At 43.8% G+C, this 21,016-nt stretch overlaps 1 protein-coding gene across 2 annotated transcripts; it reads right to left on the bottom strand.

Annotated features, from left to right (window-relative positions):
* Positions 1–831: 831 nt before the first annotated feature.
* Positions 832–20,535, bottom strand: DEAF1 (DEAF1, transcription factor). 2 transcript variants are annotated; one of them, XM_026044848.1, is made up of 13 exons: positions 20,226–20,535; positions 19,294–19,391; positions 18,758–18,887; positions 17,644–17,790; positions 16,672–16,811; positions 15,898–15,963; positions 14,784–14,910; positions 13,693–13,821; positions 12,729–12,857; positions 8,506–8,756; positions 3,851–3,916; positions 1,863–1,952; positions 832–1,356 (listed from the first exon to the last, which is right to left on the bottom strand). In XM_026044848.1, exons 1-13 carry the CDS (start codon positions 20,533–20,535, stop codon positions 1,252–1,254), a joined length of 1,788 nt encoding a protein of 595 aa, XP_025900633.1. In that variant the 3' UTR covers positions 832–1,251. The 2 variants fall into 2 exon arrangements, with proteins under 2 accessions (XP_025900633.1, XP_025900632.1); XM_026044847.1 differs by lacking the exons at positions 3,851–3,916; positions 14,784–14,910; positions 16,672–16,811 and adding an exon at positions 4,242–4,255 and having other exon boundaries at positions 8,469–8,756.
* Positions 20,536–21,016: the final 481 nt, after the last annotated feature.

Below are 21,016 nucleotides of genomic sequence, written 5' to 3'. Positions count from 1 at the left end.
ATTCAAGGTGGTACCTCTCATACTGTAAGATAAATAACAATCCTCCTTCCTCAATAGTACTAAATTGGAATGAACAATCAGACAAGATATGTACACCATGCTCAGTTGTTATGGCTGAAAYTGAAAAGAAGAATCAACGAAGAGATGTGGATGCTTACAAGAATCCTCAACTTTGATGCATTCATCTTAAAAAAAAGAATAAAAGAGCTTGATTAGTCTAAATTATTAAAGGAATACCTTAAAGGATTTTGTTGCCTGAACTACTGTAAGAAATGAAGCGCATAACTTTCCAGTGCTCATCACTTCTCTAATTAGCAGCTACTAAATAGCAACGATACGATAACATTTGTATATTCTGACTTTGGGGTTGATCGGATGTAATTTTGGCTGGATGRCTGCTACAGGGTGACAGCTATGGTAGGCCAAGATCATAAAATGCCATCTCTTCTGCTGCAAAACCTACATGCAACCCATCTTTCTATATGCAGACAAACATATAGGTACATGYTCCATCCAGTAACCAAAGCTGCATTCCAGTCATACCAGCTCCTAACCAGCTCAGGCTTTTTCATTTATTAATAGATTGAAGTGCTGTAGTGGGAATTAAATAGCACAGTAAGGCACTCTCAAGTTGTCACTGCATTTTGTTTTATTTAACAACACTTTATTTTTCACTTATATTCAAGCGCAGAAGCTCCAATGTGTTCCAAATTTGCCCAGCACAGACGGAACACAGGGAAAAAAAATCCTTCCATTGGCAAATTAGAGTTTATCCTGTCTTTTTCAAGACAATTAAATAAACCAAATGAAAGATTTTTTTTTATATATATGAGAGGTAGGGAGGCACAAGGAGAAGGAAACACTGGCAAATCTCAGTGCAGCAACCACTTTGGATCCATATCAAGTGATATGGTATCACTGTTATCCACACAGTGGAAATTTCAGTCTGGCAAGGTCAAAGTTTCCTTAAACCGAAGGTGACTCCCAGCTGGAACATTGCAGATAGTTGTAGTTTTTTTGTTCATTTTGAGCTTCTTCCACTCCCACCCCAGATCAGGTTTTCTCAGTCTCTGCATTATTGAAACTTTTGAAACAGGCAACTGCTCTCAAAGTATTAAAAAACCTTTCGAAAAATGAGTTTGCTAGTGAGAAGAGTATGGTTCCTGAGGGACAGACTGTCCACGTTGCGTTGCCGATCCAGCCGGCCACGCTAGATTGTTCCTGGAAAACGCAGGGARGAGGAGAGTTTGTTCAGACGGCGACTTTCTCCATGACGCTGTCTGCCACGTGCACCTCGTCTGCCTGCACCGTCATTGTGGCCGACTGGCCACACATGTGCTGGTGATCCTTCCAGTCCTGCAAGGGGGAAGTGGGAACGAAAACGTCAAGGGGAAAAAGTGGCCCACAGGACCTGGACAGCCTGCTAAAGGCAAACTCGGCCCCAGCAGAAGCTGTCTGGAGAAGTGAGCCAGTGCTAGAGGGTGATATGAGATGGAGCTGAACACTGGTGCCTTGTCCAGYGCTGATCAATGTCAGGTAGGACTTGGAAAATTTAAATAAGGCAGTTAGGACGTAACCAACCCCACTCCTGAGAGACACCTCAACGTGTCTCTAGCATCATATGAGGCATCTTACTTCCTAAGTAAGGCATGGTCAYGGTAAAGGAGAGGAATACAATTCCTAATATTACTTTCTTTACACACTAGGTCAAGCTAACCAAATACTGATGTAAGCAGCTTGCTCAAATCAGATGTCTTGCTGCTCTTCCTCACATGAGTTAGCACACTACAGGTCTGTCTTCCTCCACCTTCACAAAATATTCTTCGGACAACTGAATCAGCAGCTCATGAAGAGCCTTTTACCTTCCGCTGACAGAAAGTGGAGCAATAGTTGACCTTGTGGCATCCCGTGCACTCGTTCGTTGCCTCACGACCGCAGTTCACGCAGGATTGCTGTGAAAATGAAAGGCAAAGAGACGCTGTCAGAGGTGACAACAATGGGGAGATCGTTACAGAGTAATATGGGTCCTGTAAGGTGATATAGTGCAGGACTGGAACTGGCAATGTGCTCGACAGTGGTGCGAAGATGAAAGCTCAGGGCTTACAGCCCTCCTAGTCCCTGCTGCCCAATAAATCCTTAATACATAAACATAAAGCAAATAGGCACAGTGGCTTCTGGGTGCCTTTTCAGACCTCCACAYTTCTTGCCATTTTCTCTGGGATTTCTTTGGGAAAAGGAAGGTACCTTTGTTTTCTTCTCCAGAGGGTAAGAAGCCCTTCAAAACCATGGGTGATACAGGGACTGTCATGGAAATCTGCTCACAGTGAAATACAGAGGCCTCCCTCTGTGCAGGGAACTTATGTCAGCTACTCTCAACTTAATATAGACTTACAGGAGTCTGTGTTAACCAACAGCAGGTATATTCCAGACAGACAGCAATGTATAAGCTATATGCAGGCAATCCTCACCTGAATTCTCCCTTCAATTCCAAAATTTAAAAGACAGGTTGGTTTGGCAGCTTTTCAGGACTACAATCGTGAATGTGCCCAAGAACAGGGTCTGGGGAAGAACAACAAGAACACTCACGAGGATGGTACCTTTCAATTTTCTCTCTCCCTGTATTTTAGGAGGCAGGGGTCTGATCCTTAAAGAGGGGTCTGATCTTTAAGAACTATGGGCTTAAGATCCTTAAAGTACTATGGACTAAACAGGCTTGCTTCCTGTGCTTGTACTCTGTATGATTACATAAGCAGTAAGATAATGGAGAAATAGAAAACAGGAGTAAAATTAAAAAACTATAGCAGAAGCCCATGGCTTAGCCATCAAAATAAGACAAGATGGGATGGATGGGTTATGGGATAACAAATCACACTTGGTTTTTAAAGGATGTTTTTATGTCTGGCACTTTAATCTCGTAGCCGTGACATCAGATAACACAACCTGTATGTTCAGGTGGAAACACCATTAAACTATTACAGGAATAAACACTTCAAGGAGCAGCTTTGCAGCTCATTAAATTACTGACAAATCATTAGCAAGTCAGAGCAGTGTGAGGCCACCACAGGAAGCAGCTGTTGGCTGCAAGGGTACTGTTAGTGTGGCACACAACACAGGCAATATTTAATTCCATGGACTTCCTTCTCCTTTCAGCAGCCTAACCAGCAATGCCCTGATTGACATGGAGTTCATCACATCAATTAATAGGCAGTGTGACTGAACTCTTATTTCTATTCCTAATGGACAGCCATAAACTCAAGCTACCTAAAGGAGGCTTAGGGCTGCTCCACATTGCTAAATCTCTCTGCAAGGACACTAATCTGCTCCTAACTTGCACAGTATTGTGAAATGTTGAAAATATGCAGTGTGAAGGTTTGTACGCACAGATCTTGGAAAGGTCTGTTAAATAATATGAGGTCTTAAATCATGTGTCTGGACTGAAGCTTAACTTATTTCCAGTTCTGAAAGCCAAAGGGAATTGTGTGTCTTTGATAACCAGCTTGCAAGACAAAAAACAGAATTTCCAATCATACCTCAGTGATACCCATCAGATAAAGCTGCAATATTATCACTCAGAAGTGACTCAGATTGATCAATCTGGCCAGATGAYGATGACAGATTGTGGAAACATAGAAGGACTGTGAAACATGGAACCCAGTGTGAACTGGACACACTTTGCAAGAACAGAGCATTAGTTCAGCTAGGGAGAGCTCGGGCTAGAAGATTAGACAAGATATAAGATAGCTGATTTCCATAATAATAATCATAGAAAAGTCCATCTTTAATTGGTACAAGACAAAGAATAAGATATCCCAAAGGATTCTTCACAGAGCATGAGAMACACACAGCTTACCTTGATGATGATTTCTGTTTTCCCATCTACATCTTCTGTTTGTTGAAATAGCTGGTTCTGATACTGCTGCAATGAAAAATATCCCAGACTAGTTACTTCATAGCCAACATAGGACACGAAGAGTTGAACGGATCCTGCCACAAAGCTCTCTCACTTCAAACAGACTCCTGAGTCTAGTTGAGGGCTCCTCTGAGGGACTGAAACCTGTGCCCAACTTGCTCACATATTAACCCTGCCCTAAATTCCACTGGGAACAGTTAAAAAAGGGGGAAAAAAAAGGGAAAAAAAAAAAAAAAAAGCAACTGGCACCTTCAGGCAAAGTAGGTTTACTCAGGAGTATGACCCAACATATAAGGAGATTAAAGGCTTAATTTCAGATTGTCTCTACGACCTGACATCCCAGTACTTACTCTCCTGTGAAACCACGACCTTCAAAACCTTCGTGTTACCATGACATAAAGTCAAATTAAGAAACTTCCCAGGGGGATGAAGCGCAGGCTAATTAGCTTTGCTAAACACACACAGAGCACCCCCAGTTCCTCAGGTATGCTGGAGGTGAAAGCTGTGTGTATCGTGTAACATAATTTCGAAATCATTATTTTGAGGCTACTCTTGGAATACCTAAATGTTGCCTGAGCCCAAAGCCTTCTCCTTAGGATAGGAAATATATCTGTGAGCTTGAGTTGTGGCTTCTGGCAGGAGAATCAATCTTCTTATACCTTAGGGAGAAATTAACTGTGGCTCTTGGGGGAATATTACTGCTGGTGAGAGAAGAAGTGCTTGGCACTGGACTCTACCACTCCCTTCTCTGCATCTGGGCAGAGAACTGAGCTGGTAAAAACCTGCAAAGGCCCCTCACTTCAGAGACTTGGGCAGAAATAGTCTAGGAGAACGACATAAGGCTTCTAAACTTCTTCTCGGTGAGGTAGGCAGGAAGAGGGATGCGAAAGCCTGAGGCTAGATGGCATTTGAATGCAACTAGAATATCACTGCATACCTAGTCCGTGCAGTAGGGTCCTCCTGCAAGAGCCTGCGCAGAGCCACGTGCGTGGCAGTGAAAACAGCGAATTTCAGCTTGGAGAAAGTGCCACAGCTCCAAAACTGAAACACTTTCCATCCTCAGAATCCCCTTAAGTCTCTCTAAATGTGGTTAATCCCACGTTCTTGGGGGATTTCCAATCTTGGGAGATTTCCTCTTGGGAGATCCAGAAGTTGAGTCGTGCACGGTCTGTGTCTGAGGCACAAAAGCTCCTCCACCTCTTCTCTCACAGGGGAAACATCTACTATCTTCTGTCCTCCTTCCCCACACTGGAGCAGCATGTCCTCTGGTTACACCAGGCCCTCCATGTCTACATCCCAGGGCATTCGGAAAATAAGAAGGAAACGCTGAGACAAGAGGAAGGATCAAGCCAGATGTGCCCAGCTCTGTCACAAAACCTCTCCCAGAGCCGCTCTTGCCAATATCCAATTTTCAGCTGGTTTCATTGRTGCCTTTGAGAGTCTAATCTGTTTTTTTTTTTTGCCTGCTGGAGTGACATTTCTTAAATGCCCAACGCTTTTTAGGTTAATTTCCTACTCTCTAGCCCTGAATTGTTTTAATCTTTCTAAAAAAAAAAAAAATGCAGATGCTCCAGCTGTTAACYGATTTAATCTCCTACCTTGTTTTCAAATAGATGGGGCCCGATGGATACCAATGCATTAAGGGACCTATGTCAGTTTAAAAGACACTTCAGAATTCAACTCCAATTATTTTTAATTTACAAAGGACTACTGTTCAACACATAKCCTGCATGTCTTTATTATTTTCCTGCAGTGTCTTCTGGCACAGGGTTTGGTGAGTTTACGTATTTTCCTCTTCTTAAAGTTTATCTGCTATGAATGATGGCTTAATGCACTCTCAAAAAAATTACATTTTCAAAGCACATAAACCTTTGGGTAAAGCACTGTCTTTAATCCACTACTTTTGGACCAATCCTCCAAGTGGTCAAACATCCCTTGCGAGAAACACGGAGCCTTTGCTGCCCCRCTCGCCCTCTCCCTCATTTCTGTTCTTTTATACAGCAAAACAAAAATTGAGACGATACCCACGGGATCAGACACACTCACTCCCAAGTTATTTCAGGAGGCTAAAATGAGGCCAGGAAAGGGAAGGCTTATAAATATTTTGATATTGTCTGTAATGAGCGTGATTCATTTGAAAGTTAGCAGCAACACTGAACTGCGTGGTTTATGGCTCAGTTTTCTTTCTGCCTACCACTTCCTGAGACCTTTACGTGAATATAACTTATATCTGGTGTCTCTGAAGCAGGAAGCCATACATGGYCTGAGCACCAGCTATATATGAGCCTATTGCTTATATATATATCAAAATATGCATATATATGTTATTTTCCAACATTTTCTCTAACTACAGATAAAGACATACATTTATATTCCATTACTGTACAGCTCTATTTTTTCCTTCTATTTTTTCTATGCCTATTTTTTCCTTCTAAAATCTGAGTGCCTTCCAATTCAGTCATCCTGAATTCTTACTGCTTCAGATCCAGGTGTTGCTATGTGTTTGGGATGGCAGTAAAGGAACCAGGATCCAAAGGATCCAATCTTTCAGCAAAATTCCTATTAGATTTGCCACCTTAAGAAAGAAACTGGAGTTCAAGAGACAAGGTGCTGARCTGGGGAAACAGTTGTGCACCACTGTAGCAAGCTGAGATACCTGYTATTTCCAGGCATGGCAATGAAGTTAGTGTATGTGGTTGGGAACTAGCCTGCTCCTGCTAACGGATTGCTTTAATCCTGATACGTATTAAGTCATTCTTCCAGGAAGAGCTGGATCTGCAGCTCTATTATCMTTTAATCTGTTGTATGGCCTTTGCTCTGCAGCAGCTGTGACATAACGAAACAATCTTTCATTTCTAAGCACTTAGATGCATACAGCCACACAGAAATTGGGCAAAGTGGCAGCTCTCCTCCATGGGAGCGTCCGTTCTGCTGCATCCACTGCCCCTGTTAATGCAAAGGACAAAGTTGGCAGGGGGACCCCATGTGTTCTTTGGCCTTTAGAAGCAACATGGGCACAATAAATACAAGATTAGTATCTTGTATTTGTAAAGCACCTATTGCCGTTGTATTAAACTGGTCCAGCAAAAATCATCAGYAACACACACACAAAAAGGTAGGTTTACTCCTATTCCTCCTTCTCATATACCTTAAGTGTCAAAAAAACAGTTATGACCAGAGAGAAACTTATGGTGGGAGAGGSGCTTGTATCACAAATCAGGGAAATGCTCCTGAATTCAGAAAAGCACAAACACAGGGAAGGAAGTGGCTCTGCTCCAGCTGGATTTGGATGGGGGGGAATGGACACCGAACTGCTGTTCCAGGAACCACTGCTAGGATGAGCAGAAGGGAAGAGGGCACATAAACTGGAAAAGGAAGCAGAGCGCAGAATTAGAGCCAGATTTCCAGCTCTAAAGCATGTCAAAGCTTCCCGTTTTTCAGCATCCCATACCCTACCCAGCTTTTTGGCAGCAGAAGGCCCCAAACTGAACAGCAGCACAAATATCCCTCCTGCCCGGGTGGCCTCTCGACATGTCACACCCCTGCACATCAAGGATGCAGCGTACAGAGGAGTTTAGCAGAGACAACGCGGCAAAGAATATCAAAGGGGCTGCAAGGACTGTCCTCGGGGATCTCAGCTCCCAGCAAAGTCTTCCCACACCCAATTCTCCAAGGCCTCTTGCTGCACACTCGTGCCTATGGAGTCAGTGGAAAGCTGACGCTGGCAACAACGCCAATGGCAACAACAGGCGGTGGGGTACAACCAAACGGAATTCACCAGCTATTGCCTGTGGAACAAATTCCCAGTAAAACCATTCTTCTCTTTCTCCCTCAAGTCCACACCAGCAGCTGCGGCGCTGCAGGAGAAGGGGGAACAYGGAGCTGGGTTCAGCCATGAGCTGCTATGAAGCTCCAGGGCCCCTCACATGCATCAATTTTAAAGCAGAAAACCAGGGAGAACAGGACGATCTTTGTACACGATCTCTTACAGAAAAGAGAAGGACTCCTGGGTGCCAGCCTGCAGGGAAGACTCTTGCAGCCCTTGCCATTGCAGCCTGCATTGGGGTCCTACCACAGGCCCCAAGTGAGATGAGCTTGTGCAGTGCCCAGTAAAACAGCTCAAACTTCCCTGCTTAGCCTCCTCACAGACTCTCCAGCTTGCCCTTCTTTTCATCCCTGCACCTCTTGAGGCACTGAGAAGCTTCTGACAGCTCTGCTCCCTTGCCATGAAGGCCGCATTGCCCCATAGATGAACACTCAGGATCTTCCCTGCTTTGGGGTTTACAGGAATTCAAGCCTGTATCTCAGAAACGTAGGGAGGCTGGTGCAAGAGCTCAGGACTTGCAACATGAAGCTATTTATATGAGTAGGCTGCTACCCTCAGCTTTTGGAAACCCAGAGCAACTCACTCCTTTCCTCACAATGCAAATAACTGGTTTCTCTAGTACTACTGCCATGGAGGGCTCAAGAAACAAAATTTTAAGGGCTGTAACCACAACTACAGCCAGTGAAAAATGGCAAGGTGCTGCTCTGGTCACCAGTCAGCCAAAAAGGTGGCCTTGGCTGAGCCATCTCCCCCGTTCTGGCACCATTACCTCTTTCCTCTCCACATCAGCTTGGATTTTCGCCTGTGTGACGGCAGCCTCGCGGAAGGACGAGCTGGCCTGTTTAGCCTGTTCAATGAGAGTCTTCAGCTGCTGGGCTGTGTTGAGCAAGGAATTCACCATCTCTTCCAAGTAGAGCCAGCTCCGCTGCTCCGTCACCTCCAGCCCATTCACCACCGAAGGTGAGATGGCTTTGGTAGGGGTCGGGGGGGGCACCGCCAGGGCAGGGAGGGAGGTCAGCACTGAATGGAAAGAAMGCAAAATAAAATACACAGAATTAGAGCCTTGCATTTCCATGAGCTGCTTCTGGTTATAATCTCTACCAAAACCTCCAATCCAACTAGGCTTCCAGCTAAACAGACCTACTGTCCATGAATGGGAGCTGTGCAGAGCAAGCCCAGGGGTTAACACCAAATCCAGGGGAGTGAAGAACATACCCGCTAGCCCCGCTGTTCTCTCTAGGAAGGAGTTAACACCTTCTAGTACTGCTGCGGAGTGGCACAATTCAGTAGGGAAAATAAGACCCTCAGCAAGTCAGCTGCCACTATCATCAGTATGTTCCACCTATGTTGCCCTTAACTATGGCTAAAATAGGTTATAAAAATTCTTCAGTGACCTAAAATCCCAAGTGTGCCATCACTACACAGGTCTAAACTCTTAGGTTGCAAAACTACAAAAAACAGGCACAAATCTGTGCTACGCTACCATCTGTTTCCCTATCGGATCCTGATCTTAACAATAACCTTGAAACTAGCTTGGAATATGAACAGGACAGTTATCCTTATCCCAAAAATACACATATGACATAAGCACATTTTCCAGAAACATTCTTTGGAAAATTCCTTATAGAAACCCCAACAGTTGTTATTTCTTTGGACCTCATCATCTTAGATTCTAACCATCAAACAACCTATAAGTATACAAATACACACATAAAAATTGAAACACCAAAAGGGTTTTAGAAAGACTCTCACTGCTGCCTGTATCTATTTCAAACGTGCCAGTTTGGATTTTCCAAGCAGCAATGTTCACTGCATCTCTGAAACCTCTGCTTTCCAAAGCGCTACGATGGGAGTGAACACATACAGTTTAGATGCAAAGTTTAACATAAGACATCCACATCCACTGACATTTGCTTAACATTTACTGAGTTGGACCGTCTTAAAAAAATAATACCAAAGGAGTCATTTCTTGTCTGCAGTCCTTTCCTCAAAAACCCACTTAGAGCACTTAACTTTTGTATAAACCAGAAGGCTGCAGCTATGAAACTACATAGGAAAGCACAGAAACCCAGCAAAACTGCTCCCAAGGCATACTAAAAGAACAAAACCCAACTGACTGAGATGTTGCAGCCTTTGCTTGCTCAAACCATAACCCTAATAATAACTGAAGGTTTGAACAGATTAACCAGGAAGCACCAGCATAGAGAAGTGAAAAGTCCTATCCTAGTAACCCCAAAATGCTTTCCCTGAATCTGTACCCACAAATCTCCCCATCACTGAGTCTCTGTAGTCTTTCCTTTTCCCAAACCTACCCTAGAAAAATAAACACAAGTCCTGGAAAACCAACACTACCTTTCTCRGACTTACTTTTGCAAATGTTTCAGAAAAATTACCAGTTGCTGCGTCTCTAAAACATTTCCTTTTCAGAACGCTGGCTGTAGCACTAAGTTTGCACACACCCCGRGAGACCTCAGTATGAGGAAATTAAATCCAGGCTGGGGAGCCCAATAAYACACCGTGTACACTCACCTCAGGCAACATTCTCAGGAAGAAACCTTATCTGCTTTTGCTGGCCTTGTTTTTCCAAGATTTAGCCCTACCTCTTGCTATAGATGCATACTACTTGCCAAAAAATTAAGCTGAAAACATTCACATCTACCAGCTCCTGACCTCAAAWCTCCCCACTATTCTGTTTACCAAAACAAAACAACAGCATAAAGAGGCAGGATTGATTTGGGGCCTGTGTAGGCCTGCTGATTGAGAAATCTACCAACAGTCTATTTTAGGAATTTTCTATATCTAATTACGTAGGAGCTTCAATATGATTCAGCACACAGGAAAATGAGTGGGTAGCGCAGGCTGAGAAAAGACACCCTGTACTGCATGCCTTGGCATTGCCAAGAGAGCAGCTCTCCAAGGCACCAAAAACCAACGAGCATTCCTTGTGTTTTTTTAATGGGGGGTGACATGTTCCTCTGATAAATGCAGAACCATTCAGATTGATAAAAGTCATTGCCCACGGAGAAGCTTTGAACCCAGCAGGTGACAGGACGTCAGAGGTGTTAAGCCTTTTAAGCTGTGCTCACATCCCTGCACTGGCTGCTGGCCTTTTAGGTGTGTTTAAGGTCTCTAGCACCTCTACCTGGCAGTTTCTTCCRGCTCCTGAATCGTTGATCCTGCTGGAAATACTGCCTGTTTGCTGTGAGCAGCCTCCCACAGAGCCCTCCATAGGACTATCTCCCTGTGTACCAGGTGCACAAGGAAGGTAGTTTGGTACCCTGGAGACCACCACATAGTTGCCCTGTCAGGCTACTATTAAACTATTAACTATTCCATTAGAAAGGAAGGTTATTGCAGATAGATTTTCTTGCTGGAAGCCAGAGGCAAGAAAATAAATTTACTAAGTGGAAAGTTCTCGAACAACATCTAGAGATCGGACTGCCTAAAGGCACTTCATGCTCTCCCACCTTATTGACAGCCTCTCCTCACAATCTCTTTTGGATACCTCTCCTGATACTCACAAAAAATGGCTCTCTAATCAGGTYAGTCCTTCTAAGACGGCTCAGGAAAGAAACAATTTAGTCTTTCAAACATCTTTTACTGCAGGAAAACTACTCAAAAGAAACTCCAAATAACAGATGTCTCATTCTGGAAAACATCTCCAAGGCTATGCTTGAAATGATACTGAAAATTCAAATGCAAATACTGTCCTGAGCAGGAACAGGCCAATATGGTTTCCTGAAGCAGGCTGCAATTCCAGCACTTCCACTCTCAGAGATAAAGGGAACAGTTATCAAAAACCTCAGAAATTCTCAAAAAATACTGTTTGACCTTTTTGGACAGACAGCCTTGCAAGTTCATCAAGATAGACTGACATTTTCACAATTAAACCACCTCGAGATAATAATTTCAATCCACTTGCATATGACTGGCATACATCTATTTGAGTAAGAAATCAACCTGTCTTTTATCAAGAACTGTTTGCAGAACAGAGAATCAAGAACTGTTGCAGAACTGTTTTCACTGTCAGCTTTTCCCTGACATTTGATAATATTATCTAATGGGAATTACTTCTGATCCCTCTGTTTAGCACAGGTCTATCAGCCAAGAAAAAAAAAAAATGACCTCTGCTTCACGAAAAGCAGAGGTAAAGAACAAAGCAAAGCAAAATACAATATTAATAGCATCAAAATCTGGCCAAGTAAAAGAGACTTAAAACTCTCGCCTAGATGTCAGTCTGGACAGACCAGTGAGTTATGAGATGAAAAGCAAATGCAAAACACCAGCCACTACTCAGAGGCCAGTCACAAATAAGTAAGTAAATAACACTCTTATGTTTTTAACACCAGTTTCTTCAACACTTCCATTTTTTAGCAGTATACAACAAAGCACTGCTGTAGTTCACTTAATTTATAAGTCAACATTACAACTGAAAGAGCCTTAAGTTTGTGTCATGCAGTTTCATTTGTTGATATATTTGATACTCAATTTAACTTGCTCTGTTGAACATTTAACTGACTGATTTGCGTTTGTCACCTTGGACATCTTTTCCTCTTTACTGCAGGGTCTGTTTGACGAAGCAGGATAGGCTCCCATTGGCACTTGTTAAAAAAACAACTATCATTCCAGCATCAACGTCAGTCTTAAGGGAAAAAAAACTGACTTGGGGCATGAAAGCAGCACATCACACTCGCCTGAAACTGCCTTCAGTATGAGAGTATGGATCCAGTGAAGATCCATAGAGTAAGGAATCCAATGTAGATCCTTAAGAGATGTGGGAAATTTTAGGAAAGTTTCTGCGGTCTAATTTTACCTCTGAGTAAGGGGATGCTGTCCTCAGATCAAATACCAAATACTGCACAAGCAGCAACAAAAACCCTTGAAGCTTTATAAAAGGCAGAGGGTATCAAGCAAAACAAAACTATTTCCCATCTGCTCAGAATGAGGAAAGAATACAAGGTAAACTCAAGCATTTCTAACTATAAAACATACCAATTTTTGGATGAGATGTTGGCAAAGCAGCTTCAGGAAAAGGTGAAATCTGACAGTTGTCCTGGTAGCTTGGATAGTGAGGTTCTGGGTGACTGACCCGGCAGGGCTGCTGGACGTTGGTGTCCTGGACTGCAAAGGAACAACAGCACAGTAAACAGCAGCATTCACATCCATATCAGGTTTCTCTCATCCGGATTTTTTTATGTTTATATGAGTTTTTAAACTCTGTGAAAATCCCAAGAGTTGCCAATGAGAAATAATGGTGACTTTGCACTGCTAGAAAGCAAGGCAACTTTGCACAGTGATTTCATCTACCTCTGTCCCCACTTTTAAGGACTTTGGCCAAGATTACTTCCTCCTCTCAATCCTGTCTATTTACACTGATGACTCCAAATGATATTCTCAGGGGAGGTTAATTCCTTCAGCTGCTGATCAGCCTTTYCAGCAAAACCCATAACGCTGCATCATCTGCCAGACAGAAGTCTGGTGTGATCTTCAGAGAACTGAAGTCAAAATAAGCTGATGAACATGACCTGCAGAGCGGAGATCTCAGCTGGTGCTCATCAGCAGTTCTGGGAAGGTGGAGAACTGCTGTCTTAAGTATCACTAAAAGTAATATCTGAATTAAACTGGAAGAATAGAAAAGGAGCATTTTGATTCACTTGTTCAATTTGCTTTGGGCATCAGCATCTGGAGAAACTTCTAACTTCTTTTGTGCAKCTGTAAGATCTTGAGCTGCTGAAATCATTTCAAAGCAACAGTTTGTAGAGCCTCTGTATAAGCTTTTGAGAACCAAAGCCTTCCTGCAGCATTCCAAACAGTTCTTCCTTTTGCAGTAGGGGGCGAAACCTCCTCTTTTTTATTATTATTATTATTATTATTATTATTAYTAYTAYTACTACTACTACTACTACTAYTACTAYTTTTTCATGGATGTGAAGCAAACACGTGTCCAAAAACTTACCAGCAGCTCCAGTGAAAACGTCACCCTGGGATGGACTTTCCGAGATAATGGCTGTGGCTTCCACTGTTGACGCACGGTCGAAAGTCAGGGCACCAGAGGTAGTGATCTGTCCAGAAGGAGTCACGGTGACTGGAAATAGTAGAAGCACTTTCATAATTAACACTCGGCTCTKAGGCCTGGGTTATTTAGCTACTGATATTCCTGTTCTGAATTGTCCTAAGTCACRGGATTCAGTCAGGAAATGACCTGTGCTATCCAAGTTTGGATATCCAGAAAATTGAAAATGGGAAGAAAAAGCTGTACGTTCTTTGGGGGATTTTTGTGGCTTCCTCCTCCCTTCATTTTACAATGTTACTGCCCAGATGATGCTAGTTGATGAAACCAAAAGGGACCCATGAATGCAACTGGGAGCATGTGAGAAGGACTGGCTTGCAAATTTAGTTCTGTTCTCGCACAGATGGTTTGGCAATCAAAAACATTAAGTGACAGCACGTGTGCTGAATGTTAGAAAGGAATCTGCAGATGAAAGTGTAACGTTCTGTCACATCTTTCGTTTATCAGTTTCGGGCTGTGGATAGGATTTCAGCAGCTCAGAGCCTGCTTTTCAGCATGTTTAAAGCAGCAGCACACATTTTACTACATGGTGGGGAAAGGTCTTCTGTGAAAAAAACTACCRAACAGATACTACCAGTAAAGGTCAGGACTCCAAACCTTCTCCTGCACTGTCAGACCAAGAGATAAACTAGAAAGGGGAAAGCTAATCCAGATCTCTCTCAGAGCAAGACCTAACATTCCCTGGAAAAGTGTACAAAGAGGCTTAAAAATTAGTTTCCTGAAGTCAGGTCAGTAAATCTAGAGTTGCCTATTTGTAATACAGATGGTGGCAACACTCTGCTAGTTTCTAAAAATGGGAAGGGAAACTGGATAAAGAGACTGAGCCAATAAAACTAGTCAATGAAAAGGAAGGTCCATAAAAGCAAGGAAATCGTTTCAGTTGGCTGATTGTACAGGGCTGCTGATACACATAAAATACCTAGTTTGACAACTCTTCCAAACAGGGAAGCAGGTTTTACCAGGAGAAAAGAACCTACATGTGGTAGCAGCTGTAGCAGGGAGCAGGGTTATATTTTTGGAGCAATCCTTTTTCACTGGAGTTGCAGGCATTTCGTTTTCTTTTTTCCGCCTTTTGTAGGGTACAAAGAGTCGTACAGGGCCACTCTAAAAGAGATATAAAACACACATTAGCAGAGCACTTTGGGCTTATGGGTGCACAGTCTTTTAAAATGCAGCTGAGAGTTGTGTCAAGCAGCAGCTATTCCCAAGGAATAGCTCATTTGCTACAATTGATCCCAAAGCCCTTGAAACTGTAGCTGCAAACCAAAAGAATCCTGTGTAAAAAAAATATACTAATTTAAGGCTTTACAATCTTTAAGACACATTGTAACAATTAATATCTGATGGAGTCCCTGCAGTGTCAGCTTTATAGATATTCAAAATAGGTATTGCTCACCTTAGCAAGTAGAATATGCTAAAAACATTTGTGTGTTTGCCTGCATATTTCATTATCAAAACAGCTATTCTGAGTTCTCACACTTGGCTCACCTCCAGCGAAAAAGGCACAAGTTTTGCTGCTTCCCACTATTATTAGAAGGAGCAGAACTGAGCAAATAATTATTTTCTGGCCAGGATGGTGGAGGAAAAGACAATAGGAGTGAATGGAAGACAGGAAGCACTTAGTTTCAGATCTAGGCAACAATTTAGTCATTTATTTCTCAAACGAAAAGGACTGTAAAACACTACTCCAGGTGCAGCTAAACATGTCTGATTTTAGGTCATTAACCTTATTTTTGAAAAAGCAAATATGAAAATATTAAAATACCACTTCCTTATATAAACTTCTTTTTTTCCAACTCAAAATACTTGTGGAATTCGAGTTCAAAAAATTACAAATAACTCTGATATCCCCAAAATGGCAGTTTATACAAATAAACGGAGGAAAAAAAAAAAAAAAAAGAGAGGGACAATGCAACAGGACTAGCAGGCAATTCTTTCCTTATTTGCTTTCTTTATGCAACATGGACAAAATATGCTGCCTTCACAGTACTTGTGAGCACTCCCAGGATGTTCCTGACCTGCTGATAGATTCCTGGGCAGCTTGACTGCTTAATTGTTTTTAAAAACAATGAGGAGAAAGCTACAACTCACCAGAGTCATGTCGTCGCAGCAGGCAGCACAAGTACAAGAGGCAGCGTGAGGATTTAAAATCCCATCCTGAAAGAGGAAGATTATGAATTCAGCACAGAGCAATGGTGATTAGCAATCATCAAAATCACTGTGAGCATGACTGTATGTTAGTAAAAAATTGAGACAGCTCCCTGTAAGATATATCTATTTCCCACTAGARACTTTTTCCAGTAATAACTTGTGAAGGGGGGAAGAGTGAAGGAAGAACAAATTTAAAATCAGAAAGCAGCAACGTGYGGATTTTTTGAGACTTTACGAAGCTTTTACCCACAAGAAATCACTGCCAGTCTAATGGCAATGCCATGCTCTCTGTCAGGCACTGAACACTGCAGAAAATAAAACAGCCAAGTAATAATAAATGGTGCAAATGAAGAATATGTTTGTCAAGCAAACAGAATTAAGAAGCTCAGGTTATTGAATTACACATCTCAGGCAGAGTGCGCGCTTCCCAATTGCCGCCGCACAGAGCTGAAGGCTGGACTTTCTGCTGCATAAATTGCAGCCCATTTTCCCAGTGTAAGTACATTTTGCAAAATGCTATTTGAAAAAGCAAAAAAAAAAAAAATCTAGAAAAATTCCTCCTACATCACTGCCTCTCAAGCAAATGAGACAGCCCCACTGCACTGCCAAAGATAACTCTAAAGAGGCAGGACATGTGGCTCTGGCTGCAGCGCTGGACAGCTCGGGTGCTACTTGTCCCTTCCTGCAAAATGTAGGGGACAAGTTTATCCTCACATGAATAAGGCACTGCAGTGGCCTCCCAGCATAGCGGATGCTTCTCTTCCAGTCTTTGCTGCTGGCTCGTCCTGCCATGGCTTCAAATTCTGTGGGGCTGTACCAGTTATCCCCTTGCTTAATGCACCTACCACGGCCTCCTGRATAAAGCCAGAAAAAAAGAAATYTGTAATAAAGGTTAAGACTATTTTCTCACTTCCCTAAAGAAGTAGACACTGAAACTTCTGGACAGAATAGTAATTAATCCAGTGCAATTATGAAATCAAGCCATTCTGCTGCTTATCATCAACTTAGGAAAACTGTGCCGTTCCTTACGTTAGCTGTTACAATCACTGTGCATGTTTAGCAAGCTCCAACTTCAGGCCTCACTGTCAACAGGCTGGAAAAAAAATGACTCATTCACAGGCAGGATGGAGAAACACCATGKGGTTTATTTCTTAAATTAATTAAATAATTATCTTAATTTTCACTTAAATTTCTAATCCTTCTGGTTGTGAAGAAAATGCTCTGTGCATGAATCAAATGCTGTGCTATGCACTCACACTTGCTCACAATTTCTGCTGATGTTTCTTCAGCTTTCTCACAGAGATATAAAGAGACAGGCTAAGACAACTAACAAGTCCCATTAGGAGATGAGCTATCTACTTTTCTCCTTCCCAGGTCAGCAGGGATTTTGCAGATCTTTGTAGAAACATGGGTCTATTCCAAGAGGTCTACAAAAAAAAAATCTCCAAAGTCAGCCCATTATCTGGAAGATTTACTGCACTGCAGCCCATATCTTCACAAAGGGAAAAGAAAGTCACCAGGTCTCCAAAGAAAGAGCAAGGAAGCAAGAGAGCAAAATACAGGCCAAATGGACTAGGCAGTCCATTTTTTAATTCAGAAATGCTTCTTAAAAGCAGCCTGCTTAAAAGAAAAAGGTACCAAGACAACAAGGAGTCATCACACTTTGAGCAAGGTGGTCATTTTTACCTGAGCCGAGTCTGTTTTTGTACAAAATCCCGCTGATATTCCGGCACCTCACTGGRAGCTCGTTGTTGTACACTGATGGGTCCCAGTTATACTTGGTTCCAGTCTTCTCTTGGGCGGATGTTAAAGGGGTGGGAGGAGACTGCGGTCCTTTGGGGAAAGAAAAGAAAGGTGACAGCAACCAAAAGGCACTCCGAGTATACATTCATATACATTCAGACTTTCATATTCATATACATSCAGCTTGGCTAGGGCAACAGCATCACGAGGTTAATTCAAGCAGCTGACACCTTCTCACAGCAGCAGCAGATAATTCACTTGGGAACCCGTGGGTCTGCTCCGCCAGACTCAAGAAGTCTTGCTGTGATGTGACACTCTAAAAGTGACTGAAAATGAAGCATATTGTGTGCTAGGAAATGATGCATTAGCTGCAAAGGTTGTAACCCACACTGGTTCAAAGCAGTGGGCTGGATCTTATACATCCCAGAAGATGCTACTGTCATGCCATGGTTTAGTAAGCAAGGTGGGCATGGGTTTACAGTGGCACCTGATACCTTCAAGGTCTTTTCCAAGCGTAAGGATTCTAGGATTCTGAGTCTATGTGTCTCGCAGCTAAAGGACTGTCATGCCATCTTGTGGTCAGCAGGGAAAATGCCAGGCCCAACAAAATCCTAGGAAGGACTTGCGCTAAAATGACCCTTAAATATCAGCAAAAGGCCCCAATGGAGAGGAAGTCACGTTCAAAGATCCCCTGAAAAGGACCCATATTGAGAACTAGGATATTCAGATTTTCATAATCAATACTAGAGTGATTGACCTGTTTTTGGGGGTGGGACACGTATAGAAAGGTATGTGACAGCCCAGCAGGAGCTTAAGGTTTTTCATGAAGTGTATTTGCAARGGGTGCAGCAAATGAGGAAGGAAAATATGTTTTCATAGGAAAAGGGAAATATTCTTTGCCTAGCCCTGAGAAATACAAATGCACCACATTAAGAGGGGACAAATGTCACTTAAAATGCAATTTTGTACTTTATGCCTGTGACTTCTTGTATTCCCAGCAACATGATCAAGCTAAAMGTTCTGGAAAATGAGACTTCACCAACAGACCGTCTTATACCTGGTGTGAGAGGTGCTGATGGCCCCTTCAGCCCTGTGGTTTCTACAATGCTGCCATCTGTGTGAACCACTATGAGGGTGGCTTTCTCAGTGTTCAAGCTGTCCCCAATTTGGAGGGCCGTTCTCCCAGACTAGAGAAGAAACAGAGAGTTTTAACTGACAGAAATTGAAATAGTGTATTTAAGCATTCCCCCAAAATCTTCCCAGAGGTATCCTACACCAGTAAAGCGTAGCAGACATTAGGTTATTTTTTGATATTAATATTTGAGATTTTGACACAGCCAGACTCAACGGTTACGCATTTCATTATCACCACTCCAAAGTTGGGTCCATGGGGGTAGAAAGGCAAAGCCAAACACCCAAAGTGATAAAGAGAAACCTCTATGTGCAGCTACTGATGTGGTGGGGGTTGAGCACCTTTATGCTACAGTGGAAAGATACTGCTGACCTTACCACAACTTGAACACAAACCAAGATTTTCATTTACATTTATGTATGGGACTTCTCTAAGGTGTTTATAGGAAGGGGCAGACTTACCAGCACGTGCCCTGAAATTGAAGCTGCATTTGCCACGGATGTAGTGAAAACATTGTCTGCAGAGGCGCCAACATTAGCTACTGTCACTGTGGTGACTTCTGAAAGATAAAGAGCCATCAGACTAATGTTCAGCTTCATCCAAAACAACCTGATAATGGCCATAAATGTCAAAAAAAAGTAATTTCATAATTACATTTTATCCCTCTTTCCTATCAATATCAATTCTGTTTTTGTGTAACATTGAACTGCTGGAAAATCTGATTATTATCAAATTTCAGAAGCGCGCTGGGCTGAACGTGCTTCATCCTCGGGGTCTCAACGCTAGTTATCAACATGTGTAGGACTAATGGAAAAACAAATATTCTATCTCTATTAGAAAAAAAACTCCACTAATAAMAGACTGAATATAGAGAGTTGACAGACATCAGGATAAGAGAAAACCACCGATCTTCCCATACCCACATATTAATTTCCCGGGGCCGCTACCTGCATTTGTTCCAGCTAAAATCACCCGCAAATATATCCAAATATTAATATGGTGCTTAGCGTAACACGTCAGCTTAGCTAAAATTGGGGATCTTTTTTCACTACTACTTTTTGGATGAAAATAAACAGCCATAGAAAGAGATATATGGAGATAAATGTCATGATATTACAGGTAGGGTTGGTTTCCACCTTTTGCTTTTTTGTGTATCAGAGTCTATGTTTAAAATTTTACATGGGACAGGGTACTTTTTTWAAAAAAAAAAGGTGGGTGGAAGAAGATCTGCGTACAAGGTCAAAATATTTTCACATGAAAAAAGCACCACCAAAAAAACCCAAATTCGGGCGGATTAATGTGCGGGGCGACCCTGGACCAGTAACGGTCGCCCCACGCCGCAAGGAGGCGGGGGGGAGGGAACTGCGCATGCGCAGTCCCTGCCCGCCCTGACCTGCGAAGGCGGCGGCGGCCTCGTCCGCGCTCGGCAGCGCCTCGGCTCCCATGTCGATGTGCTCGGCCTCTGCCGCCATCACGGTCACGGCCGTCACCTGCGCCGCCTCTTCCTCCTCCTCGGGCTCCGCCTCCGACTCCGAGGCGGCGGCTTGTTGCTGCTGCTGCTGCGGCGGCGGCGGTGGCTGCTGCGGTGCTTGCTGCGGCCCTTGCTGCTGCTCGGATCCTTCCGCGGCCGCCGCGACCGCGGCCGCCACTGCGGCGGCCTCCGCTAAGCCCAACTGCTTCGCCGCCGAGTCGGCGTCCTCCATGCGAGACGGGCGGGCCGGGCCCCCGCCGTTCACCCCGGAGCGCGCCTCGAGGCGGGAGGGGGGTGGGGGGTGTCACCCTAGTGCTCCTCGGCCAGGCACAGCCGAGCGGTGCCGAGGTCGCCCGATTGGTTCCGAACGTGCGGCGGAGCCGGGCGCTCCCGAGTCGCTTCCGATCGAACCCGAAGTGTCCCGAGCGCTCGCAGGCCTCTTCCGAAGGTGATCGGCGGCTCCCGCGAAGCTCGGCGCGCGCTTCCTCCCGGCTGGCCAATCCGAGCGCAGCACGGGAGCCGAGCGCGGCCGAGCCCGCAGCGGCTCGGCCCGAAGCGGTACCTGACGGATCGGGTGGGAAAGCCGAGCGCGCCCGAACAGGGCCGAGTCCCCGAGCGGTCCGGCCCGGAGGGTCGAAGAATCCCGAGTCCTTTCCGATCCTACCCGAAGGCGCGAGGAAAGCCGAGCTGTGCCGAGCGCTCTCCGATCACGC

This window comes from Nothoprocta perdicaria, unplaced genomic scaffold (assembly GCF_003342845.1).
Source record: "Nothoprocta perdicaria isolate Ctin4 unplaced genomic scaffold, notPer1 scaffold_389, whole genome shotgun sequence".
Classification (NCBI taxonomy): Eukaryota; Metazoa; Chordata; class Aves; order Tinamiformes; family Tinamidae; genus Nothoprocta; species Nothoprocta perdicaria.
This window is presented reverse-complemented; position numbering and strand designations above follow the sequence as displayed.